The 19,192-nt window shown below is 34.8% G+C and overlaps 4 protein-coding genes across 5 annotated transcripts; 1 reads left to right on the top strand and 3 right to left on the bottom strand.

Moving 5' to 3' along the window:
* Positions 1–1,001: 1,001 nt before the first annotated feature.
* Positions 1,002–4,152, bottom strand: LOC143446729 (uncharacterized). Its single transcript, XM_076946493.1, has 8 exons — positions 4,099–4,152; positions 3,820–3,918; positions 3,368–3,505; positions 3,113–3,202; positions 2,901–3,005; positions 2,296–2,553; positions 1,832–2,043; positions 1,002–1,734 (listed from the first exon to the last, which is right to left on the bottom strand). Exons 1-8 carry the CDS (start codon positions 4,139–4,141, stop codon positions 1,555–1,557), a joined length of 1,125 nt encoding a protein of 374 aa, XP_076802608.1. The 5' UTR covers positions 4,142–4,152; the 3' UTR covers positions 1,002–1,554.
* A 3,061-nt stretch (positions 4,153–7,213) lies between these two features.
* Positions 7,214–8,860, bottom strand: LOC143446830 (uncharacterized). Of its 2 annotated transcripts, none has more exons than XM_076946649.1 (4): positions 8,617–8,860; positions 8,007–8,111; positions 7,825–7,918; positions 7,214–7,724 (listed from the first exon to the last, which is right to left on the bottom strand). In XM_076946649.1, the coding sequence occupies exons 1-4, from the start codon at positions 8,738–8,740 to the stop codon at positions 7,721–7,723; spliced, it is 327 nt and encodes a 108-aa protein (XP_076802764.1). In that variant the 5' UTR covers positions 8,741–8,860; the 3' UTR covers positions 7,214–7,720. The 2 variants fall into 2 exon arrangements, with proteins under 2 accessions (XP_076802764.1, XP_076802763.1); XM_076946648.1 differs by having other exon boundaries at positions 7,992–8,111; positions 8,617–8,852.
* Positions 8,861–9,468: 608 nt separating this feature from the next.
* On the bottom strand, positions 9,469–15,036 carry LOC143446805 (rRNA 2'-O-methyltransferase fibrillarin-like). The gene is made up of 8 exons (XM_076946614.1): positions 14,844–15,036; positions 14,485–14,526; positions 13,814–13,945; positions 10,948–11,111; positions 10,632–10,802; positions 10,336–10,468; positions 10,097–10,209; positions 9,469–9,912 (listed from the first exon to the last, which is right to left on the bottom strand). The coding sequence occupies exons 1-8, from the start codon at positions 14,854–14,856 to the stop codon at positions 9,742–9,744; spliced, it is 939 nt and encodes a 312-aa protein (XP_076802729.1). The 5' UTR covers positions 14,857–15,036; the 3' UTR covers positions 9,469–9,741.
* Positions 15,037–16,288: 1,252 nt separating this feature from the next.
* LOC143446857 (eukaryotic translation initiation factor 3 subunit F-like) lies at positions 16,289–19,181 on the top strand. Its single transcript, XM_076946701.1, has 7 exons — positions 16,289–16,490; positions 17,393–17,543; positions 17,786–17,923; positions 18,070–18,178; positions 18,369–18,488; positions 18,793–18,906; positions 18,989–19,181. The coding sequence occupies exons 1-7, from the start codon at positions 16,382–16,384 to the stop codon at positions 19,082–19,084; spliced, it is 837 nt and encodes a 278-aa protein (XP_076802816.1). The 5' UTR covers positions 16,289–16,381; the 3' UTR covers positions 19,085–19,181.
* Positions 19,182–19,192: the final 11 nt, after the last annotated feature.

Below are 19,192 nucleotides of genomic sequence, written 5' to 3'. Positions count from 1 at the left end.
ATGATGTAACCTGTTGTGAGCTTTAAATTAACTAAAACCCAACATGAGATTTATTCAGCTAAAAGTTAGGATTGTCTTACAAACACAAAACAGATCGTATAAAGTATAAACCATACTGGACAACAGTGAATATCGTTACCTGTAAGGTTTTGGGTTGGCCAATTGGGACAAAATACGCTTAATCGTGGGTGATTACGCAACATTTTCGTCAAAAAAAAAGGGCCAACAACGATCCCAATCCACAACTCCGTTCTTTGTTAATGCGTAATCTCGTGTTTTTGTCCTACTTGGCCCACACAATACCTTACAATTGAAGGTTTTCACTTTTTGTCCAGTATGGCTTGTCATAGTTACGTTCCCTACGGGTTGGTTGATCACACTCACTTGAAACCAGTATGGAAATAGCCAATACTATGAAAGAAAACATTTATAACATAACCCAACGTAAAAGTTATTTTTATTCTCTCTATACATTGACGTCATTAACTGCAATTAGATCGCTGATAATAGCAAAACATCTCTTAATTACGCGTAATATCTTTGCATTTCTTCCACCACTGGCAGATGTGATTGGTGGTTTGTGGCTAGAAAGAGAACAAACGAATAAGAAAATTATAATAAGATATAATGTTGTCAGCCGTATACCAGACGCTATGACTAAATTTGTAAATTTATCTGCCCCAGTTATTACAAAGCAAGAAGTGTCAATGTTTTTATTTTTGTGACAATTATCAGCACAAGGGCGATTGTCAAAGCTATTGTCATATCCAGAATACATACATTTATAGAATACATTTAAGGACTGCTAAAACGTGGTCTTTAATTGCCTGTTAAAGTTCCTAAATCTGTTTGCTGTAGAAGTGGCTGAAATTGTACCCTCATTATTTTTAATCTTTCTATACTGCTTTTCATTAAAATATGAAAATGCAACGTATTTCGCAATATCATATCAATTTGGAAATAAATCTTCAATTTAAAGATTGCATTGGTCATAGGTTGTATCAGAAATAGCCAGCCATTGGATGTAGTTCAACAAACCCAGTCAAATACAACAGCACAACACAATGAAAAACTTCAAACATTGAAAGCACGGGGAAGTTTTAAACTTTTTATATCGGTAGTTATAGAATATCTTTACGTGAAATAACACAAGCAAACCATTTATACAAATATATATACGTCTATGTCAATCAAAATTACAACCGAGTTTGGGCTGTGATTGCTGGATGGATTTTAGCTAACCTACTCATAAAATGTAAGTGACACCAGCAATTTTAAGTCTTGCCTGCAAGTTGTGAATTTCCACAGATATATTTATAGTCATATGGGTTTTGTGACTGTGAGTTACCAGCAGTGAGTTTTGTTTAAAGGTTTACGTTACCCGCTACGCGACGCTAAAGATGAGGATAAGTAGATCACTGCTGGATATATGCTATTTTATATACGATAACTTTCAAATTAGGTTAAGTAACAGAATTTTGTACGGAGTGTATTGATTGTACAAGCAAGCGCTTACTGCAATTGCTTGCTGCGTTTAGAATGGTTTGACGCTATTTACACATCTGCGATTAAGGATTGTTCAGCAAGTTTAAAATCAAAAAATGTGTCAAACTCCTGCTGAGCCACTTTCGCATCAGCCAGAATATTTTTCCATCCAATCATTTTGTCGCATTTGGAACAATAGCAAATTTTATAATTGTATCCAGGGAACCAGTTGTTTGATTGAAGTTTTACCTACAAAAAACGAACAAACCTTTTGTAGTATGAACGCATGTGATACGTGATACATATATGATGCAAAAACACATGCGTGTTTAGTATAAAAATATACCTCATCAGAAACTGTGATGTTTGTTGCATTCGAAAAAGTGATTACATCGACTGAATTGTTGTTGATTATAAAACTCTGTGCATAAAGCCGTTGCTTTTTGTTGGACAGATGCTCTCTTTTGTTGGAACTTTTTAAAGCTTTTCTGCTGGGCAGGCATATAATGTCTTCAGTTGTGGCTACTGTTTGTCCACAATGTTTACATGGAAAATTTTCTGTATCATTAAAAAATCATTTTAAAAGGTCCAAACGTTCATCACCAAATGCACTTTTGTATACATTTCTACAGATATACTGTATTTCCATATTTTTCTATAGATTTCATTTAGTACTGCTTGTCTGAACAACAACATGGACAAACAGGAAATATATTGTTTACACATTTTAAACAGTTGTGTCATATGTATACCATTTTGAAAAGAAGCTAGTTATAAATTTTTAAAAACTTATTAATTCTTAATCATTACTTGAATCTCTTTCTCTTTCAAGTTGAACCTCAAGATGTCGCGTTTTGGTTTTCTCTGCCAAGATGTCACTTTGATGATTGGCGGATTTCATTTGCGGTGTTGCAAATTCATTCTTTATTTGAAAAAGTTCTCCATCTTTACTTGTTTCTTTGCCATCTTTGCTTATTAGATTTGTTACCCAATGACTTTCTTTAGGTTGAGTTGTTGTTATTTCATCAGCTGTTGGTTTTTGATCGGTTTTTGAGCCAGAAGACGACGCTAAAATATTTGATATGAAATATTACGCTTATAATTGACATAACAAAGTGTTAAGGAATTATCAATATATTACGTTACGCTAATAGTCATGCTGACGGTTTTAACTTTGTGTCAACAGTAATTCATTTCTGTAATTGTTATTTTTTGTGGCTTTACCAATTCAACAATTAACATTTCGTAAAATCTCAATCTAGATATATCAATGTTATCCTTCATAGAGGTGCTAAGCGCTACACGTGGAATTACGCAATTTTAATAGACTTTGCATGGCTCGCTCACAGAAAGTGTCATACGTTTTAAGTTTCCTAATTCTTATAAAATAGATTATTATTATTCAAAATAATTACTAGAAGGGTTGTTTATGAGTGTTAGATTTTCAATATTAATGTCTTGCTCGCGATTTTCTGTTATGATATTGTTTTCTTTCGAAGCACATTGACCATTTGAACCGTCTGCAAAAAAAAATCAAACAAATCATAAAAATATTTTTTTTACTTTAAGACTACTCTAATGCGTTTTTGAGCACGTGGCCAGAGTATGACGTAAACTTTTTTCTTACTATTAACATTTGCTCCTGTGTTGTTGTCACCGAGACTGATTGCGCCTGTGTTCTCACCGGCAACGTTGACCGATCTGCTGTGCTGTTCACCTTCAATTAAAATTTCAATTTAGTAATTCAGAGAAATAGTTCACATTTTACTTTTAACTAATTTTAAACAATCACTACAGTCATTACAGTCATCGGTGTTTCCATTCATAAATTAGAAATGTGAAATAACAGGCACTTGACGAGGTAAAAAATCTTAAAACTCACCGAGGTTGACGTTGGTAAAGTTTTTTACGTTTGTTTTATTTCCGCTTTCACCATTGGTTGTGTTTTTGCTTACTGCCTTATCTTTGCCATTGACTTTGGTTTCATTTGATCCGTTCTTTGGCTGCTTGGATTTGTTTTCTGCAGCGAAGCATTAACAGATTCATAAATGTGTGAATTTATTATTTTTGTTTCTTTGCCCAATAGCGGAGTGTTACTATCAAATTTGAAATGAGTTGTCACTTACATAACTTTTCCTAATAGCGTTACCCAATAACGGCAAATTTGCAACTTAGCTTATTAGACTATTTAACTTTCATGTTGCTAAGTATTTCAAAACGTGCTGGTTGTATAGGCATATACTTTCAAATCATCTCTCATAGCTTACGTATATTGGAGCCAGCCTAAACAGCTCAACTTTATACAGAACAATTGATTTAAAAATTTTTGTTTACCTCCTGAGATCGATACGTTGGCTCCTTGATTGTCGTCACCCAGAACAATGGCTCCATTGTTATCTCCGTCTAGAGCTATCTCCCTTGAAGTTTGCGATCCTAACAAACACGGTTTTAATATCTTTGAAGAATATTGAGAAATGCCATGTTTTTATGAATAAGAAGTGCGACGTATTGAACAAAATACGAAATTTTTCATATTTTATAAATTCTGAACTTGTTTTTACTATTACGAAATAACGAAAGTTTTTATAAAGTTATTATATTATCAGGACTTACCGTAATTGTAGTTTCTGTAACTACTTCCTTCGTTTGATGGCATTCGTTTTTCTGCTGCATCTTTGAATCGACACAAGACATAGAAAAATGTATTTCTTTAAGGTATTAGACATTACTATAATGTAATGTCAGGACATATCAGGACTTACATTATCAGGACTTACTTACATGTCATATCAGGACTTACCGTAATTGTAGTTTCTGTAACTACTCCCTTCGTTTGATGGCATTCGTTTTTCTGCTGCATCTTAGAATCGACACAAGACATAAAAAAAGATATTTCTGGTATTAGACATTACTATTAGGTATTAGATATCGGTATTTCTTTATTGACTGATTCCTTGACAAGAGCCTTAAAATTATAGTAATTGAGCAAAATGTTAAAGATAAGATCCATTACAAAATAGTGCCGGTGAATATAATATATTTAGCTTATAATAAGTTTCTTTTGATATTAATTATGCTATACTTTTAAGTATTGTAACCTATATTGTTTTCGAAATTTCTTACTCGGTTTACAATATGATTCACATCTATATTGATAATTATCTGAAATCTATATTTTATGCTGGTGATGTGTACTACACATTGTGTAGTACGTATATAAAACCAAAACAAAATGTATCAGTTTACTCACCAAAAACTTTCCTCAGACCCCAGCCAACTGTGAAACCAATTGCTGCGACAACTAACTCCATTTATTAAAATACTTTTAAAGTCCTGCTGCGATATTTTATTGAAACCACCAGGAAATTTCAAATATCTTAAGAACTGAAACATAAATATATTCAGACTTAGCAGAGTCGGAAAATGCAGAAATAATAACCATTTAAAGTTTAAACCATTTAATTCATGAACAGTATTTTCGCGTTTTTTGGGCTTTTTTCTTAATCCCATGCTTGCTCCACTTTTTTCCTTAGCAACGTAATCTAGTTAGGCATCTAGTGTTTATATTTTCGATGTCTATGAATGTGACAAAAACAAGATGGAGGCGGCCGGAAGAAGTTGAGTATTCTTCCGCCCAAAGAAATAATGTCTTTAGAAGTTTTTCAACTAGTTTTTGACTAAAATTGCAACCATACAACCCATAAAATATTAATCGCACAAAACTTTTGGCACTTTTTAGCTTTTAGTATTTCTGTCACTATTTTAGCGAAAACTATCTCATTTTACTTATTTTCTGTAAACATCTTGTGGATGAAGAAAACTTTGCGCAGAACAATTTCGCAACCAATTCATAAGTGGCGTAATAGGTGTAAGACTTCACTATTTAAAGGTTGGGCAACCAATCTAAAGTTTGCGCAATAGATTTAGAAATTTCGCAACCACGTTAAAGTTTGCGCAATCATTTAAATTTTAAACGATTGCGCAACTGATTTAAAAATTAAGAAAAAAAATAAGACGTATAAAAATGGAAAAGATACTTTGATGTAAATAAATTTTTAAGTAAATAACAATAAAATGACAAAAGATGTTCTGAGACTTTTGTATATTAAAGCATACTTATTCTGTTCTTTGCATTATGATAAAAATGAGAGACTGGTTTCCATTCACAATTGTCTTTTCAAGAACATTCGAGGATATACTGAATACAATATGTAGAATATATTAAAGCTAGGTTTAAGTCTAAAGCCTATTTGTGGGAAAGTTATCACGCAGACAACGCACACAAACTTTTTTTAATGTGACGTAAAAAGCAACGGTTGTCAAAAGCAAAATGGCGGAATTTGTGCCCACCAAACACAACAACACTGAACCCTGTTGGAAACATTTATTAGAACAAGCGATTTTATACCTCCAGTCGGTAACAAAAATATTGTGTTCAAAAGCGCTAAAAAGTTTTTCGGTTTATTATCAATAGAAGGTATGATATGAAACACTTTGTTAGTATTGAGCTATTACAGTGTAGCGGGCTGGGTGGCATTTTTAATACCATTACATCATTTCTTGGAAAAGTGTTTCCAGTTATTGATTAAAGTTTATAAACTTGTTTTTAGATAACACTTCAACTGTCGTTTGATATTTGGAAACCTACTCTAAATAACTTCATGTGAAAACTCCTTTTAGTACGTTCCCAGGTTGTTTCCAGCATCTGTGCTGATTAGAAACCTTTATTGCAAATGCCCGCTTCTGAACTTTATACTGATTATATTTATCTACGCGTCAGCTTCAACTACATGTAACTCCCATTGCCAACGCATTGTTTTGCTCGCTGCACATGTTATGAAATGCTGCGTTTTTCTCGTCGTACATTTTCACTCCCATCGCTTCACGTCTTATAAGCTCGCACTTCTACCAGCGAGCAATCAGAGGCAGATAGAGAAAATTACTGAAACGTTAGTCTACGTTAGTCATGGTGATTACAACTCAATAGACATCTTATAAGCAGTGGTATTACTATGTTCTTAATTATGCGTAATATTGAGAAAGTGTACAGCACCTACAATAAAAACCGTTTCTTGTAAACTATTGCTGTTATAATATTAAAACCTTTCGGCTGACAAGAGGTTAGAGTATTCTAACCGCACGCAACAATAGAATTAGATAATTCAACAGGTAAATTAAGTTAACATAGCTTAAGATAAGATAAGCTCTGCAACAGTAGAAGTAGAATATTTTTATTGTTTGATATACACGGTAGTTTTGTAAACCTAATTTTAAAATTGCAGTGTTAATTTTTTCTACATTGAGCCTAACCACCACACGGCTCTTTTTTAACAATGCAGTATATCATTGGGTGTACCGACACATAATCACTTGGACATTAAATCACGCGACACATAATTGATTAGTGATTAAGTGTTAGTGTGATTAGTTATTAAGTTATTATTAGTTATTAAGTTTGTAATGGAATGAGTGGTGTATGGTATGGTAGATGAACTTGACAGGTTGACTCACTCCACTACAATGTTTGCTTGTCGAATTGTTTATTGCGGGTGATGGTATATGAATCTCATACGGTCGTTGTCTGCTTTTCTCACCCGCAGACTTAATTGTTCACGTTTATTGTCTTTTATCGTTTATAACGGTTTATTGTCTTGCGAAGATGAAAACAAAGTTGTCTAACTTGACACTGAACTTCTTAAAATTGAATTCAACAATGGTTACACGGGAATGACAACTGTATAAACTGGTTATATTCAAAGCTTCTTTGAACGATTACATTTAGACAAAAAATTGGCACACCCGCAACAGCATAAGAGCTGCTGCTGCAAATATGTTGCAGCTCAATCTCAGTACACGAATGAATGAACAACTGATAAAAAGGAACACAAAATAGACAACCACGAAATTTATATCACGACTCAAAGCGGTAAACAGAAAGTCGTCGGTATGATATTTATGGGATCACGTCAATTGACCCTGAACAAATTCACCGGCGACAATCGTTTCATAAAGCCGATTTCCGTAAACAAGTATTCTATGCCGCATTCAAACGGTATACTATAATATAATATCGTCACAAGTTAGTTATTAAGTTCGTGTAATTAGTGATTAAGTGTCACCAAACCCTACTAATGTTATTTCATATCTGTCAGCCATCACAGAGATAATGGGGTGATAAAACAAAAACAGACAAATATACGGAGCACACAGGTGTTCTTCATCAAGCCTCTTTGTGTTATCTAGAAATGAATTTTAAAATAAATGTGGTCATGATTTAGAAGACCGTACTTTTCGTAGGTTTTGCATAAAACATTTAGCATTAATTTTTTTGAAACCTACTTATGATTATTGGTGACGTTTCCACCTGAGTTGTTATCTCCTAAGCTGATTGAACCTGCGCTGTCTCCCGAAATATTTACTGATCTATTGGATGCTGAAAACAATAAATTAAATGCCCAAGTGGGCTATAGGCTATAAGGAATATGAAACGTCTAAACGAAGCACACCTTTGTCAGGTCTACCTCGTCTCTGTCTTACAACCGGTGATTCTTCCCCACCAGAAGCCTCAAGCTTAGCAGGTCCATCCCTGTATTCCACTGTCAATGACCGCGTACTAGAAGCGACTTCTATAAAACACTGGCCATTTTAAAAAATCAACAAAACCTCACATCTGTAACAAGAATAGGTTACCCTAATTTTTCAATAAGAAACTTCATACTGGAGGTTCCGGTAAGTAGCAACTTGGACTTTGGTTTCCAAAGTTCGGGTCAAGATTTTACAGTTGGTCTATAAGTTTCTAACGAGGTTTCATACGTTATAAAAATCATGAAATGATTTAAATCAGCGTTCACTGAGCGAAGGCCAAACCGTTTTTTGTTAAACAAACCAACAAATGATCAGTTTACCGCAAATTTTAAACATATTTGAAACAATTTCATGCATGTCGCATTTGAAATGAACACGTCATAAAATCGATTGTGCTTCAAACAAACGACAAAATTTTCTTAGCTTTGTGTTAGCCCGATACTAAAGTTTTCTATCTTTCCGGAAAAAGGCCTCAAAAGTTTCTCTTAAAAACAGTTTCATTTCAAAAATTGAGGGTTAATCATAAAAAATGAAACTCTTGCTCACCATTAGAGTTTTTTCTGACTGATTTGACAATAAAAAACAATACGACCAGCACCAGGACTACAATTATAAACAGCGCAATAGCTTTGTACTCTTCTTCTGACAATGAAAGCTCGGAATCAGTCATCGTAAGTGTGACTTGATTTTTGACTCGTAAGTAAACTTGGTCAAATCAAGAGTTTGTTAAGAAGTGATATTCGAGTTAGTAGACTGCAAAATAGAAATTGTTTAAAATGTGGTTTTGTAAATAATCTAAAAGTCTTTTATGCAATGAACCTATGTTGTTTCGGTAAATTATCTAATGATAAGTTATATTTTTCGCCCTGTAAAACACGATCTGAGCTGGAAAGTGGGTAAGCTACTACAAACTGTTATTGCAAACAACAACCCTTTCTCTTAATCTCACTTAAAAAAAATTCTTGAACTCAAAGTTTTTGATTAAAGTTTAGATTTGCCAAAAAACATTCATTAAATATTCACCAGTTATGTCATCAACTGAAATATTCAGAATAGGCCTACTGTATTTGCTACTCGATACGAAACATCCTTACGTGGTTTCACTTCATTTATAGCAGTTACTTTCTGTGTCTTTTTGTTCATGTAATTTAAGCGTACGTATTGTTAGAACATTACAGTAGAAACAATTGGCTTTTCATACATCTCAAACGAGGTGTAGTTTGAAGAGCCGCGCTGTACATCAATATATTTGAATACAACTATGCTTGTCGTAGAGCTGTAATTCGTTCTTACTTATTCGAATAATTTCTCTTCGTCTCCAGCTGGCCACCACCACAATGTGACAAATTATAAACCTGCATCTCCGCTTGTAATACGACTTACTGTCAACGAAACATGACAGATACCACTGGTTTTATTAGCAATAGTAGAAAAAGATACGCGGCAGTGGACACACGATCACCCATACGATGTAAAACCAAGTAATCCAAGAACAAGGTTCTCCACATTTTAAAATACAAGAAAAGTTGGTTGAAAAGTCTTTTTGGCAGATTTACTTTGGGCAAATATAGCCATGAAACTGGCGATTTTTTTTATGATATTCAAATAGTCTGGTTGCCCTTAAAGCGTATTGTGATGTCATGCTATGTACAGCCATTATGGTCAAAGTTTTTATTTCTTGTTCTTGGGTGGGGGCCTGTACACCCCGACAACAACGGCGTGGTCACGTTCGTAGGGTTCAAGGGTCATTTGTTCCTGCGGTTTCATCTTTTCACCCTGCATCTTTTTCACTTCAGCTGCGAAAACGGCTTCTGGCTTGGCAGTGGAGTCGATACATGAAGCCTGATATACGAAAACATTGACACGTGTTAACACAACTGCTATTAACTTGTGGCAAGTCGTAATGCAGCTCAACTGTTAACACTTGCACGTAATCACTTTGTATCCAGCTAGGGCCAGTGACAAACTATCTACAGCTCACATTTCAAAATCTACTTGTAGTTAATCAAGACAGAGCAACTTGTACCTTTATAGAAATTACAAAATGGCCGGCATTTTTCAAGAACTGATGAGCGTTGATTGCGACGATACGAGCTTGATCAGGCTGGGCAACGTCAGCGAATATGGTGTCGACCATACCTGAATCATTTCAACAACTTTAAACCCTATAGCAAATAGACCACTCTATGTGGCATGCTGTAAATTATGAATGTTATTTCAGTAACAGAAAATGTATGTATTTTTGCGGAGAGTGTGACAACTCACCGACCAACATCCTGTATTTGTGGGGATGTCTTGCGTCTTCTATTATGGGGATGATATTTGTTCTTTTCTTCGCAACGTTGATTAAATCACGACCTGAACGGTGTGAAAACTCCACAGCATAGACTAAACCTTCCTGTATGATACAAACATAGACATCGTGTTATTGCAGCAAGTCATTCGCATTTGAGTGAAAAAGATTGCGCTGTTGTAATTTTTCATCGGCGTATTTTCACAATACACAAATTTTCGCAAAACACAAAAAGATGAAATTACTCCATTCTTATAACGAAACTAACCGGGCCCACAATATCTGACACGTGGGAGACAGTAGTTCCTGAAGCGGCTCCAAGGTAAAGAACCTTGCAGCCCGGCTTCATATGAATCGATTCGATGCCTCCGAGAATCGCAGCTGCCAGTTTCGATCGAAACGGATTCCATGCTCTGTATTCGATCTTGGTGCCTTCCAACTGAAGTCAACAACAGTGGTTTATTTAGTGAAAACATTGCAAATTTATATGTAATAATTGAGCAAAGTTATGTAAGAATTGATAAAGTAATTGACCTCTCTTCATGAGACTGCTTAAGAGAAACATAAACATAAAATAAACATACCTCCACTTCAATTTTCTTCTCACCATATACGGTATCTCCGGGAACTAAATTCTTCGTGACCAAAGCGTCTTCTTTTCCTCTTGCAATGAAAACTCCGTTGTGTCGATGTGGCTCCACAACGGTTGTTCTGCCTCCTCTAAATCCTCCTCTGCCCCCTCCTCTTCCTGCGCAAAATGAAACAATAAAAATTTTGAAATTTTTGTCTTCCAAGCTTGCACACGGACATCTACACCCAAAAATTAAAAACTACCCTTACATTGCAACAAAAAAACATTTTTGACTCGAAAAAGGCAGCTGGTAAAAGTAATGCAAAATCTTTTAAGCAGAAACATGATAAAACAATTGATCGTTCTGTACACTGCAGCACTATAACCAAATGACTGTAAAATTTCGTATTATCCATGTTGCTTTAAAGAATTCACTAAGCTAAAGTTTTCATGGCATCTTCCATGCCAGAGGCATACAATCACAACCATCATGGTGTCACGGAAGACATCTCTAGTTTAAAATATAAATTTCTAATATACGAGGCGATGTCAAAAATTTTTCAATGACTAATTTTGCGTAAAAAATTAAAACTTGGTTGTGCAACAGAGCACACTGTTGTTTAGTCATTGCACGTTTCAAATATGTTGATGTGTGAGTTGTAGGGATGGGCCGATGCGAACCCGAATAGATTCGCAGAATATCGCCTTCATGGAAGATTCGGGCGAACACGAATACCAACAATGGCGAATCCGAATACTGTACAATATTATACTTATAAATTTACTGACTTTTGTTAAAAATGATGATCTAGTTTACTGACAAAGCTAAACAAAAGTAATAGCCAATAGTACTTATAATGAAGGTCGTTTTCCTAACGATTATGCTTTTTCAATTGTTTTTAAACATTATTTTTTGAAACAAAGCCATTTGTTTATCGATTACATCATTTTACAAGCAAGACTTGACAGCTTTTGGATGAAATTTTATTGTTTGGTTCTAATACGAATAGATTCGGGATTCGTTCGTGTTGACCTTCATGATATTCGGGTTCGCACGAACTCGAATAATTAATCTTTCTCGCGGCACATCCCCAGTAATTTCAAATATGTTGATGTGTGATTTGGGAAAACCTCCAAATTACTATCAGCAAAAATGTGTTGCTAAATATGATGATAGTAATAACTAGGGCCATTTAAAGTCATTAAAGTCATATTTTTTTCTATGCATCAGTAAGTCGTGAAATCAACTTTAACACAAAAATCACATCCCTATGAGGTATATTAAAAAAGTTATGAAGTCATATAAAGTCATATTTTCCTGATTAGGTCATAAATCAGCTTTTTAAGTTATATTTTTGAGTTATAAAGTCATATCGTTATATACTTTAAATAAAAAGTACCAGTTTAAGCGGTGAAGCAATGAAGCACTAAGAAAGTCAGGCAATTTCTGATTGAACATAACACTTACAGTCACAGACCTATATTTTATGAGGTCACAAATTGCATTATGAGGTCACCCTCACACATTGCATTGTGTTGCAACACAATCTGTTCTACTTCTGTGCATTGAAGTGGGACGTCAAGTTCAGTCAGTGGGTAGGCAAGCTAAAAAGCTCAACCTTGGTCTACTTATATACAAATACAGTACAACTAGTAGCAAACTGAAGAATATAACAGTTAAATATATACAGAGACTTAGACATAGAGAAAATATCTGGTTCAGCATGCCAAAAGTGAAAGAATCAAATGCAGCGAAAGTCAAAGCGATTGTAAATGAATTTAAGGACTTCACAATCTCCCCTACTAACTGTTCTGTCAGGTATGCAGTTGCATTGTGAAGCATGAGAAACGTTTTTTTGTTGAACAGCATCTTGCAACACTCAAGCATAAGAAAGGGATTGAAGCAAGAATGACCCGCTCCTCAGCTCTGCAACAAGCATTCATTCACCCGGTGCAACTAAACGATTTTACCAGTCAACTTGTTCGGGCATTTGCATCAAGTGACATTCCATTGGTAAAAGTACAATATCCATCAATTAGAAAGCTGTTTGTAGATTTGGGAAAAACTGCACCCTCTGAATCAGCCTGTCGCCAAAAAGTATTTGAATTGAGTGAAGCAGACAATCAAAAACTGCTGGATAAATTGAGTGAAAAAGAATTGTTTTTTGTGATGGATGAAACAGATTTAAGAGGCAAAAAATTTCATTTCATCATTTCAAGACATTTCACCAGCGCTTTATGCAAAACTGCAGAAGTGTCAACCCACATCAGCGTCTGTGGAGCGCTCATTTTCCTTACTAAAGTCATTTTTACGTCCAAATCGTAACTTGAAAGACTCTAACATTCCACACTACATGAAACTGTACTACAACAGTGGTTTAAAATAGAAATGGATGTGTATTACTGTTATGTTGCGTATGTTTTACTCTTTAGTTCCGTGAGTGACGTTGTTCGCATGTAAAAATACACGATTTTCACATAAAGTCATATAAAATCATATTTTCCAAAAAATGAAGTCATATTATTGATTTTTTAAGGTCATATAAAAATGGCCCTAGTAATAACAGATAATATTATCTATTACAGTTTTGCATAGGATGTGACTATTTCACTGGTGAGTAGGTGACGCAGCCGGTTGTTAAAGATATGCAGTTAGGTTAAGCAAATGGGTATGCAAAAAGTTGATTTTAGCTATTTAAGGTTTTATTGGAGTTAAATTAGATTTAGGTAGATTTGGGTGGCTAAGTTATAATAATCACGTAAAGTTAGCCAGAAACTGTAATGAATAGCTCCAAACACACAACTTTCTTGATGAAATAGAATAGCCTTCTGAATATTGCACTGAAGATTCTCAAAAAAATTGATTGAATTTTTTATACCTCCACCTCGGAAGCCGCCGCCTCCTCGGCCACCTCCACGTCCACCGCCGCGGAAACCACCTCCTCCTCCACGTCCACCGCCGCGGAAACCACCACCTCCTCCACGTCCACCGCCGCGGAAACCACCGCCTCCTGTATAACAACGGAAAAAAGAATTGATGTAGGTGCATATAAAATTCCAATTTATGTCATTTTAAAAAACAAATAAAACATGTGTTTTAATTCAAAACCGACGAAGAGGTTCTGCCATTTAAACACAAGTAATAGAGTTATACAAGCGTTTTGGTTTGAAAGTGAATCAAGACCCAGATTGAAAAGTTTGCTGTTATTGGGAGAGGGCAACAAGATAAACAGATGATGATAATCGCAAAGTACTCAACTTCGTTTATTGAACAAAAGAATTGTGCAGGATATTTTTAGTCAATTGCATTAGAAGCATTGTCAGACTCGTTCTGAAACTGTTGTTTATATACACTATGTATGAATAGCTCATGTTTTAAAAGATATTTTCAAAAAATCTGCGTAACCACAAAAACATTTGTACGCGCCAAGCAATCTATGGATTTTTTATCTCTTGCGCACTTAGCAAACTTTACAATCTGGATCAAGACAACAAAATAATAAAATAAAAAAACAGGAAATAAATTAAACCAGAAAACTAAGCTTATCACCTCCTCTGCCTCCACCACCGCGACCACCTCGCGGTGTAAATCCTGAAAACATAAATATGATTAAAAATTTAAGTTATCATAAACTTTTATCCATAATATAAAACTTCATACAGCTCCAGTTTGGAATCAAGGGTCTTTCCACTGAAGATCTAGGCGGAAAACCAAATTTTTGATGTACATACATATTTTCACATAAGTTTTAAATAAACTATTCTGATGTAATATTCACGTTGACATAAACTACTCTGATTGCTGACGTAAATCTTCGGCGTATAAATTTTAATTTGTTAATTTTAGTCGGGATATAGCCTAGTATGCAAAAATCTTTATTTATATTTTACTTTAAAAGAAAAACATACCTGGCCTGCCCATGTTATTACTGCAACTGAATTAATGGAGTAGCAATTTTCAAGAAAAAATTTGTACTTGAGCTCAAATGCAGCTTAAAATTAACAAATAATCGTGACAGGTGAATTGTTTAGACAATTAATTTTATATTTTATTAAATTTCTAATTCACCTTAACTTACAATCTGTAAAAATTTACGAAAATCTGGAATTAATAAGATTGTTATCAAAGATAGCCTACAGGCTAGGCTAAATTAATGCCCACGCCTATTCTATACCATTACACTAAAACAAAATCTTCGAGTATTGTATTGTTCAGTTTTCGCCATTAACTGTGCGGAGCGAAAGTTACGATGTTAACCGTAGTAGTTATAGCACAATATAACATTTGCTCACGGACAACTAACGAGCAGGAAAAAAAGGCAAACCCAAGTGACTTAAAATATACAAGATAGGTTTAGCAATAATAGAATTGTGTTATAAAATGATAGGTCAGCATGGCCACCAAACCCACAAAATATTTCCCGAGCTTAACGAATTCAAAACCAAAATATCACAAACAACTACACTATTGGAAGATGTGGAGAGCATGTTCCCTAACGTTAAAAACACGGATATTAACAGCTGAAATAACTATACGAAGTGACATAGTTTGATTAAAGTGACAATCAATATCCTAAGTGCACAAAAAATCAGTCAACTCAGATTGAAAATAACGTAAATTACAAGTATTCCGTTAACAAAACATGAAAACTATACAGTATGATACACAATCAGTTTACAGTGCTAGGAAAACTTCACTCTGCCAACTTGGGCTTGCACATGTTGCACACGCAACTACTAAAACTTGGACAACACAAAACCGCATGAGCTTAACGACACAAATTTTACAAGTAATAAGCATTATCTATACGGCAATTAAAAGCAGTATGCTTAAAACATATTTTGTAGGTGGAGTAACAAAATTATGAACTGCTCTTAGAATTGATTTTTTAATATAAAATTGACTCAAACCAAATTAACCACATTATAAAAAAACTTTAGAAACTGCTTTCGAAAGGCATATTTCTACACTATCTGTTGGCTGCTTGTTTTTGTCATTGAATGAATTGCTGATTAACGTTATTTAACCTTTTCGTGTTAACTTGTCTCAGAAAAACATTACGGGATTATAAAACATAAAAGCGTACAACTATGCCCCAAGAAGCTCTGCGTTGTTTTGCGCGGGGCAAAGTGTTAAAAACCTTACGATCGTTTCTTTGCTTGCATTTCAACGAACCTACAAAGCAGCAAATTTTTAAAGTATTTAGGCCATCTTTTTCATAAGTTAAGTTTACAAGGCATCCTTAGAAAACAAAGGTTGCTTTACCTTAGAAACAAACTTTTATTCCTATCTCAAATGCGCAAACATAAATATTTTTCATCATTTTTTTAATCAATTAGGAAAAAATGGAATCAAATCAGGTTTGCAAACTCATGTCATAGAAATCATAAAAAAATATGTTACAAAGCTGTGAGCTGAGAAGGCACATGGAGGTATTGCAGTAAAAATGGCTGACGGTAGAAAAGTTAAAGTTCATCCTGTAGTTTTATTTTCTATAATTGACAGCTATGAGCGCAGGAAAGAAGATGCGAAAAGGGTAATTGGGTCCTTACTTGGTACGTATAAGCTAGCTATTTATCCATTTTTCATGTGAAAATTTATGAATTTTTTGTCTATAGGCCTAGCTTATAAAATTAACCCAATTATTATTATGAATCAACCAACCTACTGTTATAGCTTATCGTCTAAAATTAGGCTACTTAGCAAGTTAGGGGCATGCCTATTGGTACCAGTGTCGTATTAACTGGAAGATTTTATACGTTTGGAGCATCTTTCCTTGCTTAAAAGTTAACGTAACAGTAATGTTAACTATAGCTACATCTCTCCTTTCATTTATCCCTTTTCAAACTCAAATGTTAGCCTGATCTATAGCTGTTTTCATGCAATTTCTGCAGTTTTCTAGACACAGAGACAAGGCAAACTTTAAACCTTGATCTTTTTCATGCAGGTGCAAAACTGTGAGTGAGCCCATTGCTTGCAGTGATGCAATAAGACTTTAAGTCTATTGAATTCTACTTTCACAAAATGTAATTTTTTCATAAAACTTTTTTTTCAGCTGTCAGCTGTGTGAAACACACCATTAATTAACAAATAATAATGGCTGTGACAATTCAAGTTTCAAAGTACACTCAGGGACAGTAGACTTTTTACTGTTGTCTAGACAATTTTATTTAAAAAGACATCCTTTTAAGCAAGACAACATTATTGATGAGAAATATTTTGCTACTTTCTTCTGTTTGTAGGACCTACAAATTTTAGATCTAATACACAAGTGCACAACCAGATGACGTAACAGTTTGATTAGCTGGGATCTAGTATACAAAGGCATCCTGTGGTTGTGCACTTGTATACTAGACCCCAAAATTTTGATATTCTGGACAGACACTATCACTACTTAAGTACTTATCAATAAATTCTGTTTTTAAGGAAACGTAAATTTACATTTGATTTCCACCAGGTACGGTAGATGCCAACTCCGTGACGATAACAAATTCGTTTTGTGTCCCCCACACCGAATCAGAGGATGAAGTTGCTTTCGACATGGAGTTTGCACGGAACATGTTTGACCTTCACCGAAGAGTCAACCCAAGAGAAGTGATCGTGGGTTGGTAGGTGTCAAGTACAAATTAGGGTACAATGGTAGTTTGTCAAATTAACTAATAGGTGGGTAAACCCAACATAATTTAACCTGAGCATTATCCAACCCACAAATGTTGGTTGGGTTGTTCTGGGTTCAATCATCCTGGATTGAATCCTTTGTGGGTTGAATCAACCTGGAATTGGTTATGACGCCTCCCGGTGTCATAGATGGATCCATGTTTTACTTCGAATTATATTTTATTGTCTCCAGGTATGCCACTGGTCAGGATATAACAGAGCACTCTGTTTTAATTCACGAGTACTACAGTCGTGAGAGCAAAAGCCCTGTTCATCTTGTGGTTGATACCGACTTAAAAGATACTGAAATTGGCTTTAAAGGATTTTTAAGGTAAATAATAATAATACAGTTTATCAAAATATCACTTACAAGGGATTCTTTGTAGTGTGCTTAGCAGCTTTAGGTGTTTATTATTTAATCATTAAATGCATACTATTGTTTTTATTGACTTATCCTGCCTTGGTTTTGTTGATTAGCGCGACAGTCGGTGTCCCAGGCAAAACTCAAGGGATGATGTTCACTCCGGTTCCTGTTGTTGTTGAATATTATAATGCTGAAAGAGTGGGGATAGACAGGATTAGAAATGTAAGTCACGTATGGCTTGTAGCTCTGACAATGTATGCTCACTGTTTGTGTACTCTTACTGGAATGATGCACAGTTAAAGTAACAGCAGTACTTACTGTGGATTTTTAAAGGTGGTATCTTGTTTTCACCATTGACTAATACATGATTGCCTTACCCATTGCAATGTGTTTAAGTTTGTTTTTGTAACAGCGCACGCAAAGTCGTGGAAATTTAATCTCGTTACCGACCGAGTTTGAAAATGTCCTCGACATGACTAAGACTCTGCAGACAATGTTGGAAGGAGTCTCCGACCACGTTAACAACGTTTTGGTGAGAAAAAAGTTTTATTTTTAATTAATAGAGATTAACCACTTTGATCTCTTTGCTTTCTTGAAAATTTACACTGAAATTGCTGTGGAAATAGAGAAACCGCTTTGCTTTAGGATAGGAACAGACGTCTTATTTTGCAAAACAAAATACCTGCTGCTATGAATTATACTAAAATGTTCGTTTTTTTGCTCATAACACTGCAATGTCACCACCCTGGCCAAATATTAGTACCGCTATCGGACGCATGTCATTCAATGATTCAACCATAGAAAGCTTATCAATAATTATCACCCATACTCCATAGGCTGGGTCTGCACCTGTTGACCAAAAAATTGGCCGATATTTGATGGACTTGGTATGCACTGTTCCACATATGGAAGAAGATGAATTCGACGACATGCTTAACAGCAACATTAATGTAAGTTTAACTTATTTTGTGGAATGGTTGTTACTGTTTTATGATAGAATTGTAGACCTTATGACACTTTTTGATTATTTAGGATCTTTTAATGATGCGATATCTGGGGAATGTGGTCAAATCACAAGTAGCGCTAAATGAAAAACTAATCAACACTTCAACTATACAAACAACATGAATACTTAAATGAGTGTTTAGTTGTTTAACATTAAATATTTCTGGGCATTGATGCTCCACCTGTGGTTGGGAATTGTATTAAAAGATGTTTGAAAGCGCTTTTGTGACT

Source organism: Clavelina lepadiformis, chromosome 2 (assembly GCF_947623445.1).
Source record: "Clavelina lepadiformis chromosome 2, kaClaLepa1.1, whole genome shotgun sequence".
NCBI classification, from domain to species: domain Eukaryota; kingdom Metazoa; phylum Chordata; class Ascidiacea; order Aplousobranchia; family Clavelinidae; genus Clavelina; species Clavelina lepadiformis.
Note: the sequence above shows the minus strand (reverse complement) of the source record. Positions and strands in the feature narration are given on the sequence as shown.

What these genes read in the sequence shown, in the direction of transcription:
- LOC143446729 (XM_076946493.1), bottom strand. Translation starts at nt 4,141, where the DNA reads ATGCCATCAAACGAAGGAAGTAGTTACAGAAACTACAATTACG. An exon ending in TTACAGAAACTACAATTACG is followed by an intron (nt 3,919 to 4,098) that starts GTAAGTCCTGAT and finishes CGTGTTTGTTAG; the next exon opens with GATCGCAAACTTCAAGGGAG. An exon ending in ACATCACAGTTTCTGATGAG is followed by an intron (nt 1,735 to 1,831) that starts GTATATTTTTAT and finishes CGTTTTTTGTAG; the next exon opens with GTAAAACTTCAATCAAACAA.
- LOC143446805 (XM_076946614.1), bottom strand. An exon ending in AGAAGAAAATTGAAGTGGAG is followed by an intron (nt 10,803 to 10,947) that starts GTATGTTTATTT and finishes TGTTGACTTCAG; the next exon opens with TTGGAAGGCACCAAGATCGA. An exon ending in ATTTTGTAATTTCTATAAAG is followed by an intron (nt 9,913 to 10,096) that starts GTACAAGTTGCT and finishes TTCGTATATCAG; the next exon opens with GCTTCATGTATCGACTCCAC.
- LOC143446830 (XM_076946648.1), bottom strand. Translation starts at nt 8,740, where the DNA reads ATGACTGATTCCGAGCTTTCATTGTCAGAAGAAGAGTACAAAGCTATT. An exon ending in AGTCAGAAAAAACTCTAATG is followed by an intron (nt 8,112 to 8,616) that starts GTGAGCAAGAGT and finishes AGTGTTTTATAG; the next exon opens with AAGTCGCTTCTAGTACGCGG. An exon ending in ACGAGGTAGACCTGACAAAG is followed by an intron (nt 7,919 to 7,991) that starts GTGTGCTTCGTT and finishes TATTGTTTTCAG; the next exon opens with CATCCAATAGATCAGTAAAT.
- LOC143446857 (XM_076946701.1), top strand. Translation starts at nt 16,382, where the DNA reads ATGGCTGACGGTAGAAAAGTTAAAGTTCATCCTGTAGTTTTATTTTCT. An exon ending in GGATAGACAGGATTAGAAAT is followed by an intron (nt 18,179 to 18,368) that starts GTAAGTCACGTA and finishes TTTTTGTAACAG; the next exon opens with CGCACGCAAAGTCGTGGAAA. An exon ending in TGCTTAACAGCAACATTAAT is followed by an intron (nt 18,907 to 18,988) that starts GTAAGTTTAACT and finishes TTGATTATTTAG; the next exon opens with GATCTTTTAATGATGCGATA.